Raw genomic sequence first — 22,856 nt, forward strand, 5'->3', positions numbered from 1 at the left:
CCATGATAACAGCTGCGAGACAAATGAAATACTGGGCTGTAACCCTCCTTTACGCGTTGGTTCATTTGGATAACACATTTTTAAGTTCAGAGAAATGGCTGATTCTCAGCTGCACGAGTTGCCCATGGCAAAGCACCTGCTGAAGCGGCAGCAAAGGGAAGCGCCCTTGGCTGCTGCCCGGCTGCTGCTCAGGCAGCCTGGGCTTGGGGACCCCTGCCATCAAGTCCCCCCCCCCAGCACATCCAGAGCACCTGTAGGGAGAAGGAGAGATTTTTAAGTGGGGCTGAGAAAAGGCAGCCACAGGCACTGCAGAGCAGGCAAGCTGCCACTGGGCGCCAGAGGACAAAGGTACCCTCTGAAACTTGGCTTATTTGCAACACCCCTACTCTGCCTGAGCTGCTTGAGCAAAGCAAACAAACCTGAAGTCTATTACATCTGCACTAGTGGGATTTAAAGCTACCTGCACAACACAGTAGAGTTAGCTGCACTGATAGCCTAAGATTCATGTTCTGTAGCCTTAGTCCATCACTCCAAGTAACTTGCCTGCAACAGACACTCTTCAGGCTTGACTCAGTCAAGCATCACTCAGCATGGTTTGTCCTCCCACAGGGAGTACAGGGCGATTTCCTTTTCCCTTGCAGCTGAAATCACTGTTGAAATCGCTCTACAACTGCTGCCAACACTTTTCCCATTGCAAGAAAAATAAGGAAGATAACCCCACACCTCCTGAACCTGCTTGGTGAGCTTGCTTCTGATTGCTAAGCACATTTTATTCCAGCACTTCCCATTTGTTATTTGATTCCAAACTGAAAAACTAGAGCAGGACATCAAATTCAAAAATAAGAAGTAAGAACGGCACCAACCTAAAACCTGGCATCACACGCTTTACCAAGCTGTTGTTTAAAAAGCTCGTTTCCCTACTGGGTACCAGTCTCCCCACCTTCAGTATGTTTACCAGGGGCCAGCACCAGCCTTTGCTGCTCGGCTGAGCTGCCGCCCACAGCCCAGCAGCAGCTCATGCTCAGACGAACAGAGCAGGTGCTCAAGCAGCAGCAGTGGTGTTGTTGGGCTAGCCAGGTGTAGGCAATTACTTGAACAGTGATAAACTGTCAGAAACCTGGAAAAGAGAGAACAACCTTACTACTCCAGCATGGGAGAAAACATGGGTGTTGTGGTGACTGTCCCTGCAGGCTCTGCCCAGGGGGAACCTCGGGGAGCTCCAGTGCCTTCCTTCCCCTCCCAGCCCTGCCTGCTGGCCTCACCCCCCTGCCGCCAGCTCTCTGCCCGGCGGTTGTTGCTGTCCTCCGGGGCCACTCTGCCTGTGCAAGATGAGGGACAGCTGCTGGGGGCAGGCAGGAGGTGATTTACCAACGTTTCCTGAAGCTAAGTTGTCAGTGATTTTCTTTCACCCTTGCATTTCCTCTGTCATTGTGAAGGAAGGAGAGGCTGAGGGTGAAGGTAGGAGGACCTCCAGTGTTTTCCTACTTTTTGCTTTAAGCTTTGATAAAGCATTCTCTGCCCCCCCTCCTGCTATGAACTGGAGGATACGAACCATTCCTCCACTACATTTTATATAATTTTGTTTACATTTTTGTATATACACACACAGTGCCGATGCTGGGCCGACCTCCTCCTTCCTAAACCCACTCCCCAGTGCGTGTGCCAGGACCGGGCACTGTCCGGGCAGCCCCTGGGCACGGCCGGGGCGGGGGGCTGGCGGCAGGGGCCGGCGCTGCTCGCTGCAGCCCTGCTGGGGACCCCGCTCCTGCTCCGTGCTGGGGTGGCTTTTGCCATGGGTGGCCTCTGGGCTCTCAGATGCGGTGTGTGCTTGCTCCTCCTGCTTGCTTCAAATTAACTACAGGAGGTAAGAAATTCTGAAAGCTGGGCCTATTGTTACTGCGTTTGATTGGGGTATTTATTTGTAATCCGGTAATTTCTTAAAAGCAGCTCAGGGGATGAGGTGAGGGGGAGTTTGAAGAGGTACTGAATGGGTTGCAAAAGCACATTATTTATTTTCTAAAACTGTGCTCCCCAACACAGCTGCATTCAGATCCAAAATCAGCCCATTATCCCATCTATTGGCTCCTGTTAAGGTAATAACTCTTGCACAGAAATAGGCTGGCCAGTCTCAAAAAGACTCATTTACCACCAGGACTCGGAGAAGGAATACAGGAATTTCACTGGGATAATAATGTATTTTTTATGAAGAGTAATAATTACTGGCATCGGGCTGTCTCTGAAGAAAAACAGCGTTTATTTTTAATGAGCAGCGCTTTCTGATTGGAGCAGCGATGCTTTCCCCTAAAAATTCACTTCTGCTGCCAACAAAAGGCAGCGTGCCCTCATTTTTAATCTGTTGCTCCCAGCTGGGTTCCAGTGGGGAGGCTTTGCTCTCAGAGCTGTCCCCTGGTGCTCTGAGCCCCCTTCAGACCAGGCTCAGCCCCAGGCCTGCCTGGGGCTTCCCCTGCCCCATGAAGCACCAGCGCTGTGGCTGCGCTCCCGGCCCGGGCAGCACAAAACATCTGGAGAAGCTGCGCCCCAAACACGTAAATCATGAAGCTTTTTGGCTGCCCTTGGAAAGCAGCGTCTGGAGAGTCCCTGTGAGCCAGCCCAGGGGGTTGCAAGGTGAGTTTACCTGAAGCAGAAGAAAAAAGATTTTCTATCTCCTGGCAAGCACAGTCAATAATCCAATAATATGCTATAAAATGTGTGTTTTCATTCACATATAATTGTCCTTATGTCCTGCGGAGAAGTAATGAGAACCACACACACGGGGAAAACTGTGGAAAATATAAAATGGAAAAATCAGAGAATGAACAACAAAAAAATCATCTGCCGGGAAGGAGAGAAAGGAAAGAAACTTGGCCCTGGAAATTCGGTTCTCTCTAATGGGTTTAAGTCTTCATTTTTAGCAACCAAAATTTAACTAACTGTTCTCTAACCTCCCCTGTAGAGAAGACAGGAACACAGAGAAAATGGTGCAGGGTGCATTTGAGAGATTCAGTGCCACAATTACTCTGTCAAGGAGAGCACGGACACGCACAGCTGTGAAAGATGAGCCCAGCAGGAGAAGTGGTTTGTTACTGTGCTAAGTGAGACCAATTCCTACCAGGATGAGTAATTCACATGCAAGGAGTATCGGCAGACAAGAAGAGATGACGAGCATCACTAAGGCCCTGTCCTTCCTGAAATTTAAAAGCACAAGCTGAAATTTAATTACTGGCTTTCTGAATGACTTTTCCCTGTATGAATGCACTGCCCCCCCCACCGTTGCACCCTCACGGCTGGGGAGCGCACAAGCAGCGGGGCCGGCTGCTGCCTCCCCCCTGTGCCCCCCGGGGCCAAGCAGCAGCTCAGTGCTAACGCAGCGATGCTTCACGGGGACATGGGGCTGGCACGGAGGCAGCTGGAGGTGTGTGCCCACCTTCAGGGCTACAGCCAGCCTGGCACGGAGGTCGGAGGGAAACTTCTGCTGGAAGGTGAGCATCTGAGCTCAGGTGTGGTTGGGTGCCCAGCTGCCACGCTTAGTTCTGCCAAATTATCCATGCTCCCTAAGTTGATGCTAATGACTTGGCTGAAGGTGCCTTCAATAGGCATAAAAATCTGATGGACCACTTTTCACTGCCTGAATGTCGGCCAAGCAGGATGGTGCTGCTGTGGTTTGAGCCTAACCGGCACCCACGCGGCGATGGAGGGCACTGGACAATGAGGAATCAGACATGCTAATGGCCAGGACTTGAGGGTCTTGAGAAATACGCTCTGATCATTTATGAAAGCTTGTCGTGACTGTCACATAATTGTGTGTAATCAGGCATCATTGTGTGCTAATGAACAGCTGTGCCATGTTAAACCCCTGCGGAGCCACTGTTCTGCGTACCATGGGTGGTTTTGCTGCTTCTTGTTTGTGCATGCTCCAACAGCTTTGGGAGGCCCCATGTTGCTCCTTGTCCACTTCTACCGCATTTTATAAGCTCCAGCAAGCTAATGGCCTGATACTACTCTTCTACCTGGTCCTATGGTCCCTTTTCCTGCCCTCTCCTCCGTTTGAGCACGGGTTTTTGGTCTGTACTTTCAAGTAGCGTTGTTTTTAATCCAGATCCTCTCAGACCAAAAATGGACAAGCAAACACAGTGTTTGAGGGGCAAAAATTTATTATAAAAGTACTTGCTGGGTGCATGTAGACTGTACACAAGAGAAAACCTTAGGAAGCTCATCTGCCATTACCATTCATAGGCTGGGCAGTCATTGTTCACACCGTAACAACAGGGCTCACTGTGGCTGTAGCTGTATGCTGCCAAGCAGGATCCCAGCACAAGCATTTTGCTGATGGTAACACCTCCTTCAGCCTGACCTGGCCGCTCCCATCAGCAATCCTGTGCCACTCGGCACTTGCTGGGCAGAAGGTTGTGCCCTCAGATACGAGTTCCCTGTGAGAAAGATGCAAAGACACACTCGACTGGCAGGGCCACCTCAGTAGTTCCTAGGTGAAGCACGTTCAGGGTTCCCAGGCCTACACAAGGATGCTGAGAGCCTCTGATCTCCGTGTCTGCAGTTACTTCATCAGAGGATGCAAGTGATGTTTCAACACCCCACGTCTTTCAGCTGGGCTCTCTAAAGCAAACCCCCCTTGGTAAGGAATATTCAGCTGGCAGGATCACTAGCTGTGCACTGGGGCTGTCAGACACAGGATGCACTTTTGCATTCCTGCTTGAGACCAGCTCTGGAGACTGCCCAGTGCACGTGCCTCGCGTGGGTCAAAGGGCATTTACTGGCATCCTCCTCTGGAACTGGAGGCTTGTCAAGCAGTTGGCCCATGCGATTTGAATGCCTTCACAGCAGCTTTGCATCCCAGCCGGAGATGTTCCTCCCAGAGGCAGCTGAGGTGAGGACCCTGTGTACCCCAGCATCTTGATATGCTGCCAGATTCTGCAAGTCACGGCTGATGGGGCACCAGAAAGGCAAAGGTAGGACTCTGTCTTATTCTGAACACCTACCTAGGGGCTGGTTTTCAACCCCCCACTTCTTACACGGAATATTTTCCTCCTGCCCATGCTCATCCTCAGATGTCAACTATTATCACAGTGCTGAGAACAAGAATCCCAAGTACTTAGAGGGGAATGTGGCTTTGCATCACTCCTTAAACATGGCCAGGCATGCTGACTGCCTTTACTGATTCTGTACTTCTGCATTCAGTGTTCTCCTGTGCCTTGATTTCAGAGGCTTCTTTATTGACACCTATTGTACTGCTTCAGTGGTACAGGCTCACGGGACTGCACACGGGTACAATGCGCATGGGTATTCCTTACACCTCAAAGGAGCTGTGCTAGTACAAGACCCTACAAAGCATGAGAGGGTCTGAGCAAGTATAATAGCTTTAAATAGAACAGAAAATCATATCCTACACTCTAGTAATTTTTTTAAAAAACAGACCGAGTTCAGGGGCGTGAACAGACGTAATAAGGACTGTAATTACAAGCTGACAAAACAACTGCTCCTTGTTGAAGCTGCAGGAACAGGGGGCTCCTTGGGCAGCATTTATAGGGTCTCTGCCTCCCCCCCACACCCAGGAGCTGGGTCCACAGACAAACCCCACCCAGGATTTGGCCCTTCTGAGGGAGACCAGGCCTGCAGAACAAGTAACAGCTGCTCTGTGCCACCGAACACAGAAAGGATATGGGCATACATCTCTGCTTCTGCTCCTAGCCTGTGTTTCAGCAGTGTGGGCACTGGGTCAGGCTCCTCCACACCCAGACTGGGACCCATGGGCAGGAAGGACAGAATTGAAACTCATGGCACATCACCTCCAACTCTGGAATTTATTTAACTACAAGCACACAGCATTCAACAGCACTATGTCTGGGTGGAATGTGGGGAACTCAGACACCCCTTGTTTAACAAAACTTAGGAGTTTCAGCCACTGTTTTATTTGAATACAAACTTCACCCCCAAAAAACAATGGAAACAAACTTCAGAATTACAATGCTAATGACACAGGTTTTACAAAAATATAAATAACCTATTCATAACCTTAAAGAACACAGAACATCCACCATAAAAAGTATCATGCATTCCCAGCAGTAAATTATGACTACAGAAAATTTTTAGTTTTAGAAAAGCACCAGAATTCGCATTGTTAAGTAATCTAAAACACATAGGGCATCTCTCCCTAGCACTTGCAGACTTTTCAGAGTGTGCACGTATTGTAAAAAGTTTTCTTCAGTATTGCCTACTCGTGTAAGAGTGTAGTGAATTCTTATAAGCACCCTGTTCAATAATAGCACCCAAGGATGTACAAATTACTTCTTGGTGATTTAAATATATGCCTATTTTTAAGTGTATGCTTAGGAGCTTTCAGAACAGGGCTGGACTGAAACTCATCACAAGTTCTTCTGTAAATCAGACTTCCAGACAGGACTGGTGTCAAAACAATTGCTTGTGAAAAAAAAATATTAAAAAAATCTCACCACCCAAGAGCATTTCCATTGTTCAGTCACAGCTGAAGTTTGCATAGATACTGGATTATTTTATTTCTTTCAACTCTTTTTGAACCATGCCAGCTTGGCTTTGGTGGCTTCCTGAAGCTGAAATGTGAGATCCAGCGCTATGAGAATTTCCTTCCCTTACATTCCATTTATTGTGCTGAAAATACCATTAAGAAAAGGCAGAAAAGTCAAGTACCAAGTCTATTGATTCCCAGCTAAAGAAACTGAAGCTCGCCCACCTGCCCAGTGATGGCCACCGTTTGCCAGTGTCCAAATCGCAGCGCCAGAGCCTGTCTTTCAGACTCTTGTGGTCCCCTTTCTTCTGAGGACTTCAGCTAGACTTCTGAAAAATCAGCCCAAAGGGCCTTGAGCTGGCTAAATTAAAGGCCATGTAAACACAGCTGATTCTGAGACTGCTGACAGCACAGCTGGATGGCGGCTGCTGGCCACGGACATCAGCACGGGTGGGAGCAGCCCTGGGACATGAGCTGCGGTGCCCATTGTCATTAAAAAGCCCACTCCACAATACTACAGTGTGGGACTGAGCACCCATGAAGCACCATCCACAGAAGCTCACACTGAGACTGTGTAAAAGGCTCCGAGCAGGCTTGAGACTTCTCAAGAACAGTTAAAACAGTTAAAACACAGCTACCCACAGACCTGCTGCAGAGGCGGCTGCCCCAGCGCTCCCAGTGCGCCAGGCAGGGCTGGCGGAGCAGCCCCACGTGCCGCCTCCTCAGCACCACGGCGAGGTAGGTTTTGAATGTGAACAACGTTGCTCAAACAGCTAAAATATAAAGTTTCCGTTAAAAACTGTTAGGGGAATGGGGCTGATTCCTTAAAGGAACAACAACAACAAAAAAACAGAACAAATGCAGACCCCACCTACATCAACAGGAACACCCAGCAAGTGCAGGAAGGACAGAGACCACTGGCCCCCAGCGAGGCTCTGCAGCACACAAGTGATGACATCCTTTTTATTCACTCCATTTCTAGTTTACCAGGCTGTTGCTAGCCATTGTTTGCTCACAGTCCCACGGCGTTGCACTGGACAGGAGGAGCCTGCTCTGCCATCCCGCACCCCACTCGATGACGGGCAGGGACACGCAGGACAATCCACCTACACCTGCTTCAAGTTCAAAGCCATACCTGATTAGTTAAGCTGCATGAATGTTTCTACTTATACATCTGTAGGTGAATTAATCTTCATTCCCCTTGGAAGTGTGTCCATAAAGAGATTAAATATTTGATTTTGTTACATGCTTAGTCCAAACACACACACTCTCCCTGCCACAGATAAGCCTCAGATGGAAAAACTTTATCCCCAGGCTGCATTTACACTAGAAATACTTTTTCTGACTGCTCTGTAACAGACCAAGTACATCACCCCAGCCAAAAATGGGTACAAGGTCTAATGTTTCTGGCTCTCACAAAGCAAAGAGCAATAAAACAACCATGACTCTGAAAGAAACAAACAGCGGAGGAGATAAAGTGTCACATCCAGTTGAAGCTGTCCATGCCTCCTGTTATCTGACCACATCCTGAGTGTGTTCAAGTCTTAACAGAATTTAGCAGGAGAAAAGGGGGGGAAAAAAAAACAGAGCAGCTATTAATACTGCTGTTTGGGCAGATCTGAGGAAAGGGCTGTGTTCCCAGAAGGTCGCTTGTTTTTTCCAAGCACTGTGGTCAGATAAAAGGCAAAGCCTGGGGATGCCCTGGTGGCGGTGGGCAGGGTAACAGTGCCGCTTGCTGGCGGCCACCATGCCGCCAGGGTCGGGGACAGCACGGCCAGCCCCGGCGCAGGAGGAAGAAGTGCTCAGAGCCAGAAGAAGTGCTCAGAGCCAGCCGTCAGCTGCAGCCTTTGGTAGGGACACACACACAGCAAGCACCGTAGCTCAAACCCCCTGCAGGTCCTGGGGCACAGGCACTCAGAGCCCGCAGCCACCCAGGGCACCGAGCCCTGCGGGAGCCGCGCTGCATACAGGGGCTGTGTGTGGAGGCCACGAGGGAACAGCAGCACCAGGGAAGGGTGGAAGTGGCATGAGATGTCCAACAGACCCCAAGGACAGGGCAGAAAAAGTTGGGCAGTGAAACTAACTCAGCAGGCACAAAACGGTGTAGAAAGAGGGGAAGAAACAAGACAGGCTTGTTCTCCATGGCACATAGCAGAGGCAGAAACCTGCTCCCGCTGTCCTAAAGGCATCTTTGACTGATGTTCAGTGGGATCAGGCACTGTCCTGGTTGAGTAAGCACTGTGGGTCCATTCCAATGCTCATCTGAGCTCCTCAGAGGAGGGTGTAAAAGGCTTTGGCAGTCCTGGTGCAACAGGCAGGGACAAAGCTGGGGGCTGACGCCTCCTGCCTTCCTCGGCAAGCAACCAGCTCGCACCAGGCCTCCTGCCCCGGCTGCAGAGAGGCAGCAAACACCCGCTGGAGCCAGGCACAGGGCAAAGACGGCTCAGCTGCTCCGCGCCATGACCTCAGTGGGACAGGCATCCCCGTCCCGGGCACGGGAGGCGGCGGCGCAGCGGGGCCAGGCGCGTGCCGGGCGGCCGGGGCAGCTTCCCCAGCTGACGGCAGCCCCGCATTCCCATCCGCCCCCGCAAGGCCGCTCCCTGCGCCTCGCCTGCCGCCCAAGGATTCGCCCCCGACAAAAATCCTGGAGCGGGAGGCTTGCACAGACACTGCTGCCAGCAGGCAGGGCACAGCTTCCCACTGCCAGGTGTTCTCCAGCCTCACGAGCCACTCCACCATGGACCCGCAAGCCCCACTTGTCAGACCACCTGGCAAAACCCTGTGTGACACGGGGAGGCCCTGAAGCTGGTGGCAGGCAGAGGAGAACAACAGCACAGCAGCCACCAGCCCTGCAAGCTGCCCTGCAGCTCCACAACAAAAACTGAGGGGAGCCTCACGCAGGCGAAACTGCTGCAAGCTCTGACAAATCCTCCAGGAACAAATTAAATGCAGAAGGGTGTTCCCTCCATAACAGCTACTCCCCAAAATGAGTAAATTAGCTTGTTTTTAGGCAGGAATAATAATAATAATAAAAAAATCTAAAGCAAGCCTGCTCTGCCACAGGGACTTCAACACTCGCTGCTGCACAGTTGCAGTCTTCAGTGTCCAGCTAACCCCTGTATGCCTGGCACTGGCAGGGCATCAGCTGTTCCCTGCAGAAGGCAGAGGAGGGTCCCTGCCTCTGGCACCCCGTGCTGCACCTCACATCAGCCTGCAATGCCTGGCGCACACCGGGGAGGCTGTCAGGGGATGTACCAACACAGCTGAGTAGAGGCAGTCACCAGCAGACTGGGGAGCAAAAGCTGCCCTGGGCAGGGAGCAACACAGCACTGCACCTAACACAGCTGTACATCAAAGTACCCTGGTGATCAACTTGGAACTTCTTTAAGAAAACTGTACCATTTCAAGTAAAGGAAATGAATTTAAACATGCCACGTGCTGCACTGGCACTGAGACTGACTGCTCAGCTCTCCCTGCCACAGCAGCAATGGTCACAGGTCCTCCTTCAGGAAGAGTGCCTCCAGTACACAGGGAGGAGCAAACAAAATTTCAACTCAAAGTGGCAACAGGAACCCAGAAAAAAACAACACAGTATTGGCCAAAGGAAAATGTTCTGAAAAGCTGGAATGGGAGAGAAGTGATTGTTGGCCCTGTAAGAGAGCGGCACACAACCAAGCCCAAGCCCCTGCACAGCGTGTGGCCAGGGACCTCACAGAATTCATCCCAACGCCAGCAACTCGCAAAGGACAGGGCTTATTACACAGACAGGCAGCACAGCGATTGCGACACCACTCTGCTGCTGGACATGGGTGTAAGTAAAGATGAAGAAAGATGAACTCAGAGGTGCTGAGCACAACCTGCCCCAAAGGGGCAGGAGTGACAGCTGTGAGGATACACAGTACTGTCACCTCCCCAGCTCCTCCACTCTTCTCCAAGGAGGGAGACTCCTCCTCATGTGCTTCTATTCCACAATGCAAAGACCATCTCCACATACTCCCCACATGAATCTTAGAGAAATTGTGTGACCACAGGGCTACCAGATCCTCTCCCGTACCAGTACACACAATGCTTGAAGTTTCCTCCGTCCCTTCCATCTCATCCTAGCACTGGTGGCCCTGAATCTGGCTGAGAGCAAAGTGGTCACACAGCAGGAGCAAGGCGTCAAACCGCTGCAGTTGCTGCAGAGCCTGGGCCAGATGAGGGATTGTGACCGAGTCTCCTGAGTATGTGAGGTGAGCGACGAGCTGCTCAAATCCAGATATCCGTCCCAGCAACTGGGGTGCAACCCCCAGCTCCAGTGCCACGTGGCTGAAGTTCTTCACACCGTTCAAGGACGGGTCTAACAAAAAGGCAAGTGACTGCACCAAGGAATGGGGCAGCTCTGCAACAGGGAGACCTGGGGGTAGCAATACAGCAAAGTGGGGTTAGAAACCATGTCCAGCTGGGGTGAGAATAAACAGTAGCTAGATTCAGCCCCCCATCCCTGCCAAGCTGGTGAAACATCTACTTGTCATGGCAGGGATCTCTTCCAATATTGCTTTCAGAGCTCAGCAACACAGAACTGGATCAGTCCTGAGGAGGCTGCCAACAGGCGATAACTAGGGGTCCATTCACCACCCACCCTCAAGCCACTTAGAGCAGTACTGCAGGAAATCTAACCTGGAAACTAGCACCAAAGGCAGTGAAAGTCACCACATCCCTGTAACGAGTGGCACCTCCACACAGCCAAGGTAGGCTTTTGGAGGAGCTCCTTTTCAAAATCTGCATCTCTGTTACCCCAATACATGGTGAACAAAAATGAGGCTGGGAAGACACTTACCCTTCATCGTGTTACTGATCTGAGTCACGAGGCTCTGGGAATCATTCACCTGGCAAGATAAAGACACCAAGGTTGGGGACTGTCTGACAGCAACGATAGCTGTCAGTCCTCCCAGGGCCACCACAGAGGTTCAAAGCAATGGCACTTGTCATTCCAGCATTACTATCCCAGGAGTTAACCTCCTAGGGCCTCCCAGCAAACTGCTTCCCCGAACAGTGACCTGGAGCTAAGTTAATATATATTATTATTTTACCAGGCATGTTCTGAACCTCAATTATGTTAATGGCTAGGCTCATTATAAGCTAACCTGGGCGGGAGTAGGAATCACTGCCTCCTGGTGCCAGGTCAGCTTTCTAGATGAGCAAGAGTCTAAGAAACACCCGCAGAGTAGCTAAAGGTGGGTTTATATGCTGAATAAACGGACTCCAGTCTCTTTAGCATTTTAAACCATCCCAGCAGGTCCTGTCTGTGGCTGATGGCCCTCTGAGGGCTGGTGACCTTATGCCACCTGCAGTGATGGCCAAATCCTCTTCAAAAAGACACCTCGAGGAAGAGCACTAACCCTTTCCTCTGGGAGATACACTGGACTTGTGCTGGCTCACCAGCTGCTCCAGGGCTCTGACATGACCTATGGAAAATGATCCTCACCTACTCCCACCAAACATGCCATGAAACATCTGGCAAATCATTTTTGGTAGTTACCAGGTCACCCTGGACATTAATGACCCTAACTCTTAGGAATCCGTGTCCTTAGCCTACTAGCCTTCTGTGCCCAAGGCCCAGGACATGCGATGGTGTGTCGGAGCAGCGATGTGAAACTTACCGGCCGCTCGCCGCTCTCAGCAGTGGGCTTCTGGACGGTGGGGGACAGGCCCCTCGCTGGATCCACCACAAGGCTGCTCCCAGCCTCCAGCACCGCGCTGCCCCCCTCCCTGGAGACTCCTCGCACTGCCTGGCTCCCCACCTCCTCCGACCTCTCGCTGCCCACAAACTCCACCTGGGAGGAGAACTTCTGCAGGTCGAGCTCAGTGCACTCCACTGGGGCATGGGGCCACTTGTGCTGCATCTCGGAGGCACAGGAGGAGAGAGGGGCCAGCGCCTCCACCACTCCCCGCTGGCCTGGCCTGAGGTCGGAGGGGGCCACGGCAGTGGCCAGGCGGTCGCTGCAGCCCGAGCTCCTGACCAGGGGCTGGCTCTCCAGGACGCTCCTCACCAGCTGGCCTTTGGAGGCAGGGCTGACCGCCACAGCCGACGGCAGCTCCAGCTCCGGCTGCGTGGGCGGCAGCTGGAGGCTGATGGCTTCTCCCTCTGAAATGAACTGAACCGCTTCCACCGGCCCTGGAATAGGAAAGGGCCACAACTCAGTGCAATGTGGGCCTTGCCCCGTCCCACCTCCCACAGCCTTCTGCCCTTGTCCCAACACCAAGACTCCACAACCCCTCTGCAAAGCTTTGAGTCCCGTCTGTGCCACCCCCACCACAGCAACAGCTAGGACACGGCTGGATGGAGGCTTGAGCCACCAGAGCTGAGTGCAAGTGTTTCTGGTACAAAATCTGCAAGCAGTTGGTAACAGAAGACCCCAAATTTCATTTTGGTGGAACCTGACACTCTCCATCTTCCCTCCTCAGAAAGTCTCAGATTATCTTCAGACTGTGTGAACTGGAGCCCAGCATTGTCCTCCCTTCCCCCCCAAGAGGAAAGTGAGAGGAACGGGTACCTTCCGCCTGCCTGTAGCAGGGGCTCAGGTTCTTCACGCCCAGGCAGCAGGGACCAGACATCTGCTCTTCACACAGAAACCTGCCAGGTGCAGCCGACGTGGGGAACATCGCTCGCTGGCCTGAGAAATTCTGAGTCCTCAGGAAGACTTGGAGGATAGAGAAGAACCAGTCTGAGCAAAGGCTTGGCTTGTGTCCCTAGCATGGCCTCAGCTGCATGGTATGTCTGCTGGCGAGGAGCTGGGAGACAGCAGCTCCTTGGCCTACCGTCTGGTGGATGCCAACGTGAATGCACCCCAGCCCGGGCCATCAAACATACTCCTTCCTACCTCTGCACTTCCAGACCCACTGGTCCTGCACTGCAAAAAGCCACTTAACATCTGCCTGCCCTTGAGAAAACCCAGCAAGAGAGAATGCCAACTTTGACAGCAAAATGACATTCTCCTCCTACTAATTACGGTACTAAGGAGGGGGAGGCTCCTCTGTGTCTTCGTGCAGATACAAAAAAGCAAGAGAAGTCCTGCAGATGTAAAAAGCAGGACAAACCATCTATTCTCTACGAATAGAGGAATGTTTGTTTGACTTTCAATGCTCAGGACAGTGCTCTACCCAGCAACAGAGGGAGCAGAAACGTGTAAATAGCAAAGGGAGAACAGAGAGAAATGCTGCATGCACTGACTCACCTCGCTGGCACTGGCTCTTCCAGAACCGCTTGCAGTAGATGATGGAGAGGGCCAGAAGCACCAGCACAATGATGACTAGGGCACTGCTGGTCAGTGCGAGAAGGGCTGTGTCCTGTGGAGGTACCGTGGGGACTGCTACTTTCACCAGGTTTGTTCTGGATCGACCTGCACACACACAAGACAAAAAGTGTTGGAACGTGACCCAAAGGCCTTGGGCCACCCCTTCCCTGCCCTTTCTCCCTTCACATATAACAAACAAGCTTCTTCCAGCAGGACAGGGGTTCAGCGCTGTGGAGAGAACAAGCAGCAATGGCTGAAGGATGGTGCAACTGCACATCCGAGCACACATCTTTGACACGGTCACAACTTCACACTCACGCCATGAAGCTGCCCTGCCCCATCCCCCGGCTCCCTGCACCCAAGGGCCACGCCACCCGCAGGAGGTGGGCTGTGGGGCACCTACACTGGGGCTCAGAGGAGGGCGTCTGCTTGGTGCACGGGATACACTCCCAGCCCAGCTGCCCGCTGATCCGTGCCTTGCGGTAAAACCTGCAAGAGAGCAGAGAGGGTTCTCAGCAGCGCGGGGCCAGGAGCCAGCCCGCGCCCACCCCGCCGCGATGAGAGGCGCCCGCCTCCCTCAGCCGGCGGCAGCGCAGAGGCAGCCGAGCCTCCTTCGTGCCACAGCACGCCGAGAAGGCACGAGGCACCACGTCTCTCCCAGATGCCGGCTCACGCAGTGCTCAGAGCTACTTTTTCACTTCAGTAGCTGCTTTTGCCAAGGAGTGACATCACCCAGAGGCAGCCTCCCGCCTCCCTCCTCCCCCTTCCCCGGGTCTTGCTAAAGGAGGGCGATGGTGATTAATAGCTCCACAAAACCACAGAAAAACTCCAGCTAGCAACTTGGTCTGGGAAGAGATTCAAAAACCAGAGCTCTGACATTCCTCTGTCACAAACCACACTGCTTGCTAAGAAATGGTCTGCAGCTCTCAGGCATTTCATGGGCTGTATGTAGCAGTCTTCACTTCAGGAACTCCTTAAAAAATAGCTAAAAATCAACAGTTAAAGAAACCACAGCTTCCTCCACATGACTGTGCTTGGAAAGAGGCACCCATCACTCGAGGTATAGTCTCTACCCTCCTCTTCAGGGACTGCTAATTGTAATGGTCTACAGATACTCCTCCTCTGGGGCTTGGCGACCCTGGCGTCCACAGGAAGACCTCAGGCCTGGAAGTCTTCCACTGCTCATTCGTGGGAGCTTTCAGGTTCCCTTCTGATGGCTCTGATTTGTGTTTCCTCAAAGAGGCAGCTCTGGACCACCAGGGCTCATCCTAAGCACCGTGTGAGAAGCGGCCTCAGACGAAGGTCCCTGTAGCCAACCCCTCCCCGCACGCTCCCAGGGGTAACCACCACTGCTGGCCTGGAGCAAGGACCCGGCCCCACTCACCCCGGCAGGCACTCCCCACAGACCGCGTTGGTCGTCGCTGTGCAGTTGGACTTCTGGATGCGGTTGATGAGAGCGCAAGACAGGCAGGGCTTGCAGCTGTGATGGCCCCAGCTATCCTTAAACTTCCTGGGTGGGCAAGGAACGCACTGTGCATCCCCCCCTGTACCATCACCACATTCCTGCAAGACACAAGGTTGGGCTGTGGTGAGAAGCCACTTCAGACTCCGAGGCTATACTGAAAGAAATGACATCTCTTCTTTGGAGGCAAGCAGTGAAAAGGTCCTCCAAACACAGCCAAAAGCAGAGAACCTTAGACCTGACCTCACGAGGAAGCCCTGTTTTGCCCAGCAGCAGCCCACAGGCTGCCTCAGCTGCTGGAGCACATTTTAGATAGGAGACCCCCTGCAGGGCTGTGCTCCAGGAGGGACCACTGGAGATGGGGACCAAGCATGACTGCCATGGCCAAGGCTGGGAAAGACCCAGGTGCTGCAGGAGTGTCCTGTTTGTGCTCGCCCAGCCTGCAGCTTGGCCTGCACAGAGAGCTCAGGAAGGAAAAAAGCTTTCTCAGAAAGGCTACAGTGCTGCAGCTTTACCTAGGGCTACTGACTGGGAGGAAATTCAGATTTCTTTTGGCAAAAAGAGAACTACCTGGGCAGAAACCTGGAATTCCTCCCCACTTTTTACTTCTGTCTTCTCACCCTCCTATGCAAGGTGAGTGAAATCGCTTATCTTCCCTTCCCAATGAGGATCAGCTCTTTCTAATGTACGGGGATCATCCTTAATGACAATTAGCAGAGGATCCATCAAGCACTGTAAAAGCCTTGGTGCTTGATGATTCCTAGTCCTTCCAGAGCAATTTACCTTGGAAAGCTCCTGCCCAGGCATGCAGTTTCTACATGGGGTGCATTTCCTGTGCTCATATGGGTCCTCGCTCTCTTTGCAGTCCATCGAGGCTGGGGAGGTGCCGGAACCTGAAGAAGGAAGACAAAGCACAGAGGTCATAAGTCCCAATACTTAAGAGGAGCAACGTGCCCTTTTCTGGGCAAAAGTTTCCACACTGGCCAGGAAGACAGCCTGCACTTCTTATGCACCAAGAATGTCACTTTGGCAGGAGCCAGACTGCCTGCTCTCACCCACGCGGCAGCCTGTACAGAGAGCTCAGGAAGGAAAGAAGATGCTTTCTCAGAAAGGCTGCAGACAAAGTACCTGATTTTACTGCCATAGAGCAGCCCTCAAGGTGGAAGAAATATTAAGCTAGACACAGCGACCACTCAAGCCACTGGTTCAGTGGGCAGGCAGGGGGTTTTGCTGGCTCCAGCTGTATTTTGGGGCACCCCAGACTGTCAGCCAGAGGGATGAGTCCCAGCTCAGGGATCTGGCAGCCAAGCTCTGGCCAGCACCACGACAGGCAGTCCCAGGCAGGCAGGACATGCGCCCACACCCCACAGCCACAGCCCAGGGCTGTGCGGGCTGCGCGAGCTCCTGCTGCACTGAGCTTCCAGCACGACACGGATTCACTCACAGCTGCCTCGGAGGGCTGGCAAGACAAACACATCTCCCTGCAAAACACCATCCAGAGCCTTTCCGAGGGGAATGAATGGCTCAGCTGAAATTAATGGCAGAACTGCCCCTAGCCTCAGTGGAAACACAATTTCCACCTTTGGTGAGTGTGGCTCATGAGAGAACACAAGACTGAAGATTCACCAAGAACAAGCAACAAAACCCAAAGCTACAAAACCAAGCAACTTGTTTACAGTTTCAGGGTTGTCTGTGCTTTTCTGTATATTCTAGGTGGGTTCTTATCATGACAGAAATGGAATAAAATCCACCCCCACTGCACCACTTCTACTTCTCTCTGAACCTTCTGCAGCCGGCCAGTAGAGAAACAGCATTCATCCTGCCTTGACAGCAAGACCTGTTAACTTCTGAACACCCACCAGGAGCAGGAAACACTTGGAAATGCTCTTTTGAAGAGCACCACTCTGAACAGTCTGAAACACCTGGGAAACTTGGCATTTGAGCCAGAGCTGTCCTGTTCAGGGCCGCAGGAGAAGGCCGGCTCAGCCGGGAGGACAGCACCCTGCCAGACCCCCACGCAGACCAGGGGGACAAGAGGACTGCACAGCCACCGAGCTCTCCCCACCACCCCCTCCTCCGACAGCCCCTCAGAGCCTACCTGCTCCACCAGCAGGCGCGGACACAAGCGTCCCGCAGCACACGCTCGAGTCTCTGCGGGCTTTCTCTGGACTTTGTCTAATCCCCTACCACTCCCATGCAGACTGCCTTTAGGAAGCAGACGTTTGGCCAGGCTCCCCAGTCTCTGAACCATCAGGATTCATTTGAGATGAAGTCTGCCCCGGACAAGCTTAGAAGGTGAGTCACTCACTGCTCACTGCAGCTCACGCACATGGCCAGCAGCTCACTTGCTACAAGGAAAGGCAGCAAAAGCTAGAGAGGATTGGACGTGAAGACATACGGCAATGAGAAGCTAAGGGAGCTAAATTTATCTTGCAAGCATCTCGGGAGGGGCACGATCACAGCCTATTAATAACGTAAAGGTTACTGACACTATAGAATAAATAAAGGAAATTTGTCACCATCTCAGAAGGTGGTGAAGAGGGACCTCTGTGCCATTGTCAAAGGACAAACATTCAAGTTCAGCATTAGGCTCTTGCTACGGGCTGAATGAAGGAGGAGAAATTAAAAGCCAGGAGATGGGCTGAGCACGGGTGATAGCCATCACTTCAGCAGGCTGGCAGGGTGCTGCTCCGGGCTCCAGACCCCCAAGCCTTGGTAGGATCCCACCACACCGGGCTGCCCAGCCAGTGCTGCCGATACTCTGGGGCTGAACTCAGAGAAAAGGAAGCAAGACTTCAGGCTGCCTGCCTATCAGCTCTCTAAAGTGTCCTCGTAACACAAGAAAGAAATACAGGTGACAAAGCAAGTCTTGGTGAAACTGTAGTGCAAACAACTTCTGCTGGCATGACCTCTTTCTCCTGTGAATTTACAGACTTTTCTGCATGTCAGAAGGGTTTGCAGATACGGACACATCCCTTACAGACTGTCTCCCCAGGAGGGGCACAGCTTAAACCAGTTTGCCAAATAGAGAAAGTTACACAGGCAAAAGGAATCTTATGCCAGTGCAAGTACGCGTACATTAGGACACCTGCCAGCATGACGGTATCGCTGAGGGATGGTGGGGGAAACATCACACCACAACCACGCCAGCAGAACTGTGAAGCATAGACCAGGCCTGCGGTTTCTCAAGCCACAATATAATGATAAGTGGAATGAAAGCTTTCTTGAATATCTGGCATGAAATTCAAAGTGATGGTACTGCTTAAACTTTTTATTTTAACAATACCAGAACACCAAGATATTTAATTTGTAAATGAAGCACACATCAAAAACCACATAGCACTGCCCTGGTAAAGCAGCAATTTCTGATTGTCTAATAAACAACGAAAACGACTAGTCCTAATTAGCTGAAGGTAAAAAAAAAACAAAAACAAACAACAAAATCCTCCCACCTCTCTGAAAACTACACAGGATCTTAAGGTGACTGCTAAAGAGGAATATAAACACTGTATGGTATCAACGTCCTTGTCAGCTGGAAGGCAGCAAAACGTACTGCCATTGTTTAAAGATGTGCGAAATCTTCTAACTTAAAAGTCACAACTCATTAATGTACTTTTTTATTGTCTTAACAGGGTAACTTGCCTGAGTTGGGTGAGCAGGGTGTGCTCCCTGCTGTGTTATTACTGAGACAGCAAAAACATGAATTGCTGAATGAGTTTCATCAGATCATCATCATCAGATGAGAAAACACTTCATCAAAGCTACAGTGCGAGTCCCAGATCATTTACCTCAGTGACAGCTCTGGAGCTCTGATTGATTCTCTTTTTCCTATGAAAACTAAGTTTTCAAAAAAATTAATCTATATGGGAATCTGAACTATTTATACACTCCCTTTTATGTCCAGCTAGCAGATTGTGGTAGGGAATAAAAAGGAGAAGGAAATAAATGAAAGGGTACCAAAAAAAGTCAGTGCAAACGATGTTGCTCCTGGTCCCTGCCATGTCACCACCGCGGCAGGTACACAGGGTGGGCACGGCAGGACCTTCAGCGGGAGGTCAGCCCCACGAGACCCCGCCCTGGGCCACCCCTACATGGGCCCACAACACCCTCCCCCCCGAGGCAGGGGTGGGGGTCTCTGCCTGCCCCTGCTGCTGGGAGAGCCCCAGCCAAGACCTCTCCTTTGGGTGCCCTTGTGGCTGTTCACAGGGAACAGCTCCTGGGCACCGCTGCTCGAGCCAAGGGGCCGGCCAAGCAGATCCCTACGGGCAGCTTCATGAATGAAGTTACAGCCTGGCAGAGCCAGGAGGCACCAACAGGACCTCGAAAGGAATGCTGGTATGTACTGAAAAACAAAACTAGAGAACAAATATCCCAAATAAAAACTGCAAATGAAAAGGAGGGAGGAAAAAAGGTTATTTGGAAAATGTGACTGCATGTCTTGCATATGGCAACACCTAACCCCAGCCTCTTGCTCAGTTATTCCTCCACTCCCATTCAGTAACCAGGAATCCTTTTCACCAGGCAGCATTTCTGTGTGACTTCCTACACCAACCAGCATGCGGGGAGTGACCTGCCACCCCTGGGGGACGCCTGGTGGACCAGAAGACTGCTCAGAGAGACAAAATAGGGGGAAAAAAGGACTTATTCTGGATCTTTCCATGCTCTTTTTGGAAATCAGCAGGTTTTCCAACACATCTCTAAGTTCTGCTCACCAGATTGTCCACTAATTACTTGGTGTGGAGTGGCTGGAAACTTCTATTTGCTTTAGGGGAAAGCATCCCAATGGCAGACGAGAACGGGAGGTACTCTAGGAGAAGCTGCATCTCTCTTTACTGCCCTGCAGTGAGTCCCAGGGCAGCAGTGTTCCCTTTTCTGCTCCTTGTATTCCAAGTGCAAAGGGAGATATTTGTAACTCTACCAAAATCACCCACAATAGAGGACACGGTGCATCACTCCTGCTTCTGCTGCTGTTCCCATTCAGTTTTAAGAGTCCCATGAAACACCCACCTGGCCACAGCCTCATCCCTGCCCACAGTGGCTGCTCACCAAAGGCCCCAAGGAAGGGCTGCCCACACCAGCAGGAGCTGCATGAGAAACTGTAGTGGGCAAACGGGGCTTGGAAAAGGAGAATAGAGCATCCTGGAGGAGCAGACACCCCCAGTACCAGGATACCTTCAGTCAAAGGGCCCCCACGTACATATACATAGGTTCATATAAACTGAATGAAATTCTGGTCATCCTTCTTGTGTGCCTGTGACTCATGAGATATCTCAACTAAGACTTCCAAAACTCCTACCGATTTACATGAAACCTTTAATTTTTATCTTTTTTACCCCCCCCCCCCCATCTATTCATTCGTAACTGCTACTGTCTTGCTTGCAATAACAACTCCGCTGATCTATTTTTTCCTCCAATTCTTACTACAATGATGAACACCCTCACACAGGTACAGTGAGAAGGAGAAGGGGCACATAACCCGAGTAACAACTGCTGTGAACTATGCAGTTTGCCATCGGTACTTAATCGCCCACGCGCGGCCGCCCCGACCCGTCCCGAAGACGGGCCCCGCCGGCGCCCCCCGCCGCCCACCCTGGGGAAGGCGGCAGGGCGCGGGGATATGCCCGGGCACGCCTCACCGAGGGGCCCGACAGCTCGCCCCCGGCCCGCCACCGGCTCCCCCCGGCCCGCCACCCCCGCACCAGCCCCCACGGCTGCGGCACCCCCGGCCACGGCCCCACGCGCCCGGGCACGGCACCGTGGGCGGCTGCAACCGCGCGCTGCGCCGCTCCCGGCGCCGCCACCCGCCGGCGGCCCCCGCCCGGCGGTGACACCGGCACCAACGGAGCGCCGGGAGCCGCTGCCGCAGGTGGGCGGGCGGCTGCGTGGGCTCCGCCACTCACCTGTGTCCCGGCGCGCGTGGGGCAGGGCTCCGGGGGCAGGCTGCGAGGCTCCGGGGGCAGGACGCGCAGTGTTCCGCAGGCAGCGCGGGCAAAGCTGCGCGGGCAGAGCTCCGCAGACGGGACACGCTGCGGGCACGGTGCGCGGCGCCGCGGGCGGAACACGCGTGGCTCCCGGACAGGGCGCGCGGCGCCGCGTGGACCGAGGCGCGTCGCGGGCAGCGCGGGGGATCGGCACCCGGCCGGCCCCGCCCCGCCGCCTCCCATTGGCCGCGCGGGCCGCCTGGGCGGGGCTATGCAAATCGCAGATCCCACAAATTCAGGCGCTGTCTTGTGCGGGGACCCTGCCTCCATCCCTCCGCCTCTCCATCCCGAAATTCAGGCGGTCTCTTGTTCCGGGACCCTGCCTCCATCCCTCCGCCTCTCCATCCCGCAGTTCAGGCGATCCCTTGTTCCGGAACCCTTCCTCCGCCTCTCCATCCCGAAATTCAGGCGGTCTCTCTCCAGCGAATGCTTTTGCTGATCTCAGAACTCCCCCCAGGAGGGTGTAAGGAGACTTCAGGCTGGGACAGCCCGAAGGGTTTGTGTGAGATCCCACGCAGCAGCCACCTTCCCCGCTGCGTATTTCCCAGGCCCTCTGATATCCCACAGCTTTGTCCTTCAGCCCGCTTCAAGTTACACTCTCCACAGGGAGAAAGCTCGGCTGTTTTTTTCTGCCGAGAGGTAGGGCTGGCTTCCCTGCTCACGCGGGCAGTTTGCCTCTCGCCGGTCCGTGGCTGTGCAGCCGTCCCGCACCGTGCGGCTGCTGCTGCTCCTCCTGCTGCTCCTGCATCGGTCAGGCAGCAGCGGAGTGCGAGCGGGGTGCTCGGCTGGAGGGGCTGCCTTGCAGCGCGGCTGAAAAACTAAGCAGAGGTCATCCGTAGAATTATTTTCTGCTCAGGAGCTGATTGAATCGAGATGGAAGCTTTGCAGGCAGAGCATCCAGCACACCGCACTGTGCCGAAGGGGTGGGTTATCCGAACAAACCGCTCCTCCTAGTCAGAGCTTCCCGAGCCCACGGGGTTCGTAGTGGTCCTGCCGGCAGCCAACGCACAGCGCTGCTGAGGCGCGGGGAAGGTGCATTTCAGTGGTCAGCGTGGGCCCAGCAGAGCTGGGGCTGAGACTGAAGCATCCCTGTCTCCCAGCTCCTTTCAGTGAGATTATGCTGTCCCCTTTGTGGCCTTATGTGTGCCAGAGCAGAGCGCTGAGAGATCTGGAAATGTTATTACCGTGTTTAACTTTTTCCCCGTTCAGATCACCAACTCGATCCACCTCACAGCCACAGGCACAAGCAGCAGTGCTGCCCCACGCGTCTGCAGAAGCTAACAGCCAGCTGGAGCGGTGCAGCACTGGCCGTCGGGCGGCAGCACAGACTTCGTCTGGCTTTAGTGGCTTATGAAACTGCACACGGGAGTGACTGGCTGTGTGCTGTTGGCCAGACACCTGATATTCCACATGAAGGGATCTGTTGGGTAGGTAAAGCGCTGTACATCCAACAGATTTGGGTGTATTTTGCAGCCTAAGGCCTTTCAGATGTTAGCTTCAGCCTACAGAAACATGTCCTGAGACATTTAGTGTTGTGACTGTAATTACCTGGTATGTTCTGGGTCACGTTCTCTTCATTGAGTTATAGTTATGAAACATAATTGGCAGCATTACTGTATAACAAGTTATCATAACCATGA

General features: G+C 52.9%; 1 protein-coding gene across 3 annotated transcripts; it reads right to left on the reverse strand.

Moving 5' to 3' along the window:
- Nucleotides 1–10,196: 10,196 nt before the first annotated feature.
- Nucleotides 10,197–21,276, reverse strand: EDA2R (ectodysplasin A2 receptor). 3 transcript variants are annotated; one of them, XM_035325757.1, is made up of 9 exons: nt 21,136–21,276; nt 16,019–16,128; nt 15,158–15,336; nt 14,177–14,262; nt 13,714–13,878; nt 13,033–13,179; nt 12,139–12,653; nt 11,316–11,364; nt 10,197–10,892 (listed from the first exon to the last, which is right to left on the reverse strand). In XM_035325757.1, the coding sequence occupies exons 2-9, from the start codon at nt 16,103–16,105 to the stop codon at nt 10,597–10,599; spliced, it is 1,524 nt and encodes a 507-aa protein (XP_035181648.1). In that variant the 5' UTR covers nt 16,106–16,128; nt 21,136–21,276; the 3' UTR covers nt 10,197–10,596. The 3 variants fall into 3 exon arrangements, with proteins under 3 accessions (XP_035181648.1, XP_035181649.1, XP_035181650.1); XM_035325758.1 differs by lacking the exon at nt 21,136–21,276 and adding an exon at nt 17,334–17,528; XM_035325759.1 differs by lacking the exon at nt 13,033–13,179.
- Between the last annotated feature and the right edge of the window lie 1,580 nt (nt 21,277–22,856).

Source organism: Oxyura jamaicensis, chromosome 4 (genome assembly GCF_011077185.1).
Source record: "Oxyura jamaicensis isolate SHBP4307 breed ruddy duck chromosome 4, BPBGC_Ojam_1.0, whole genome shotgun sequence".
Lineage (NCBI taxonomy): Eukaryota > Metazoa > Chordata > Aves > Anseriformes > Anatidae > Oxyura > Oxyura jamaicensis.

Bases quoted from the DNA above. Each gene is read 5' to 3' on its own strand.
- EDA2R (XM_035325757.1), bottom strand. From the start codon at position 16,105: ATGGACTGCAAAGAGAGCGAGGACCCATATGAGCACAGGAAATGCACC. The intron at 13,879-14,176 runs GTAGGTGCCCCA...GTGTGTGTGCAG, and splicing joins GCCCTCCTCTGAGCCCCAGT to GTCGATCCAGAACAAACCTG. The intron at 13,180-13,713 runs GTGAGTCAGTGC...CTATCCTCCAAG, and splicing joins GAAGAGCCAGTGCCAGCGAG to TCTTCCTGAGGACTCAGAAT.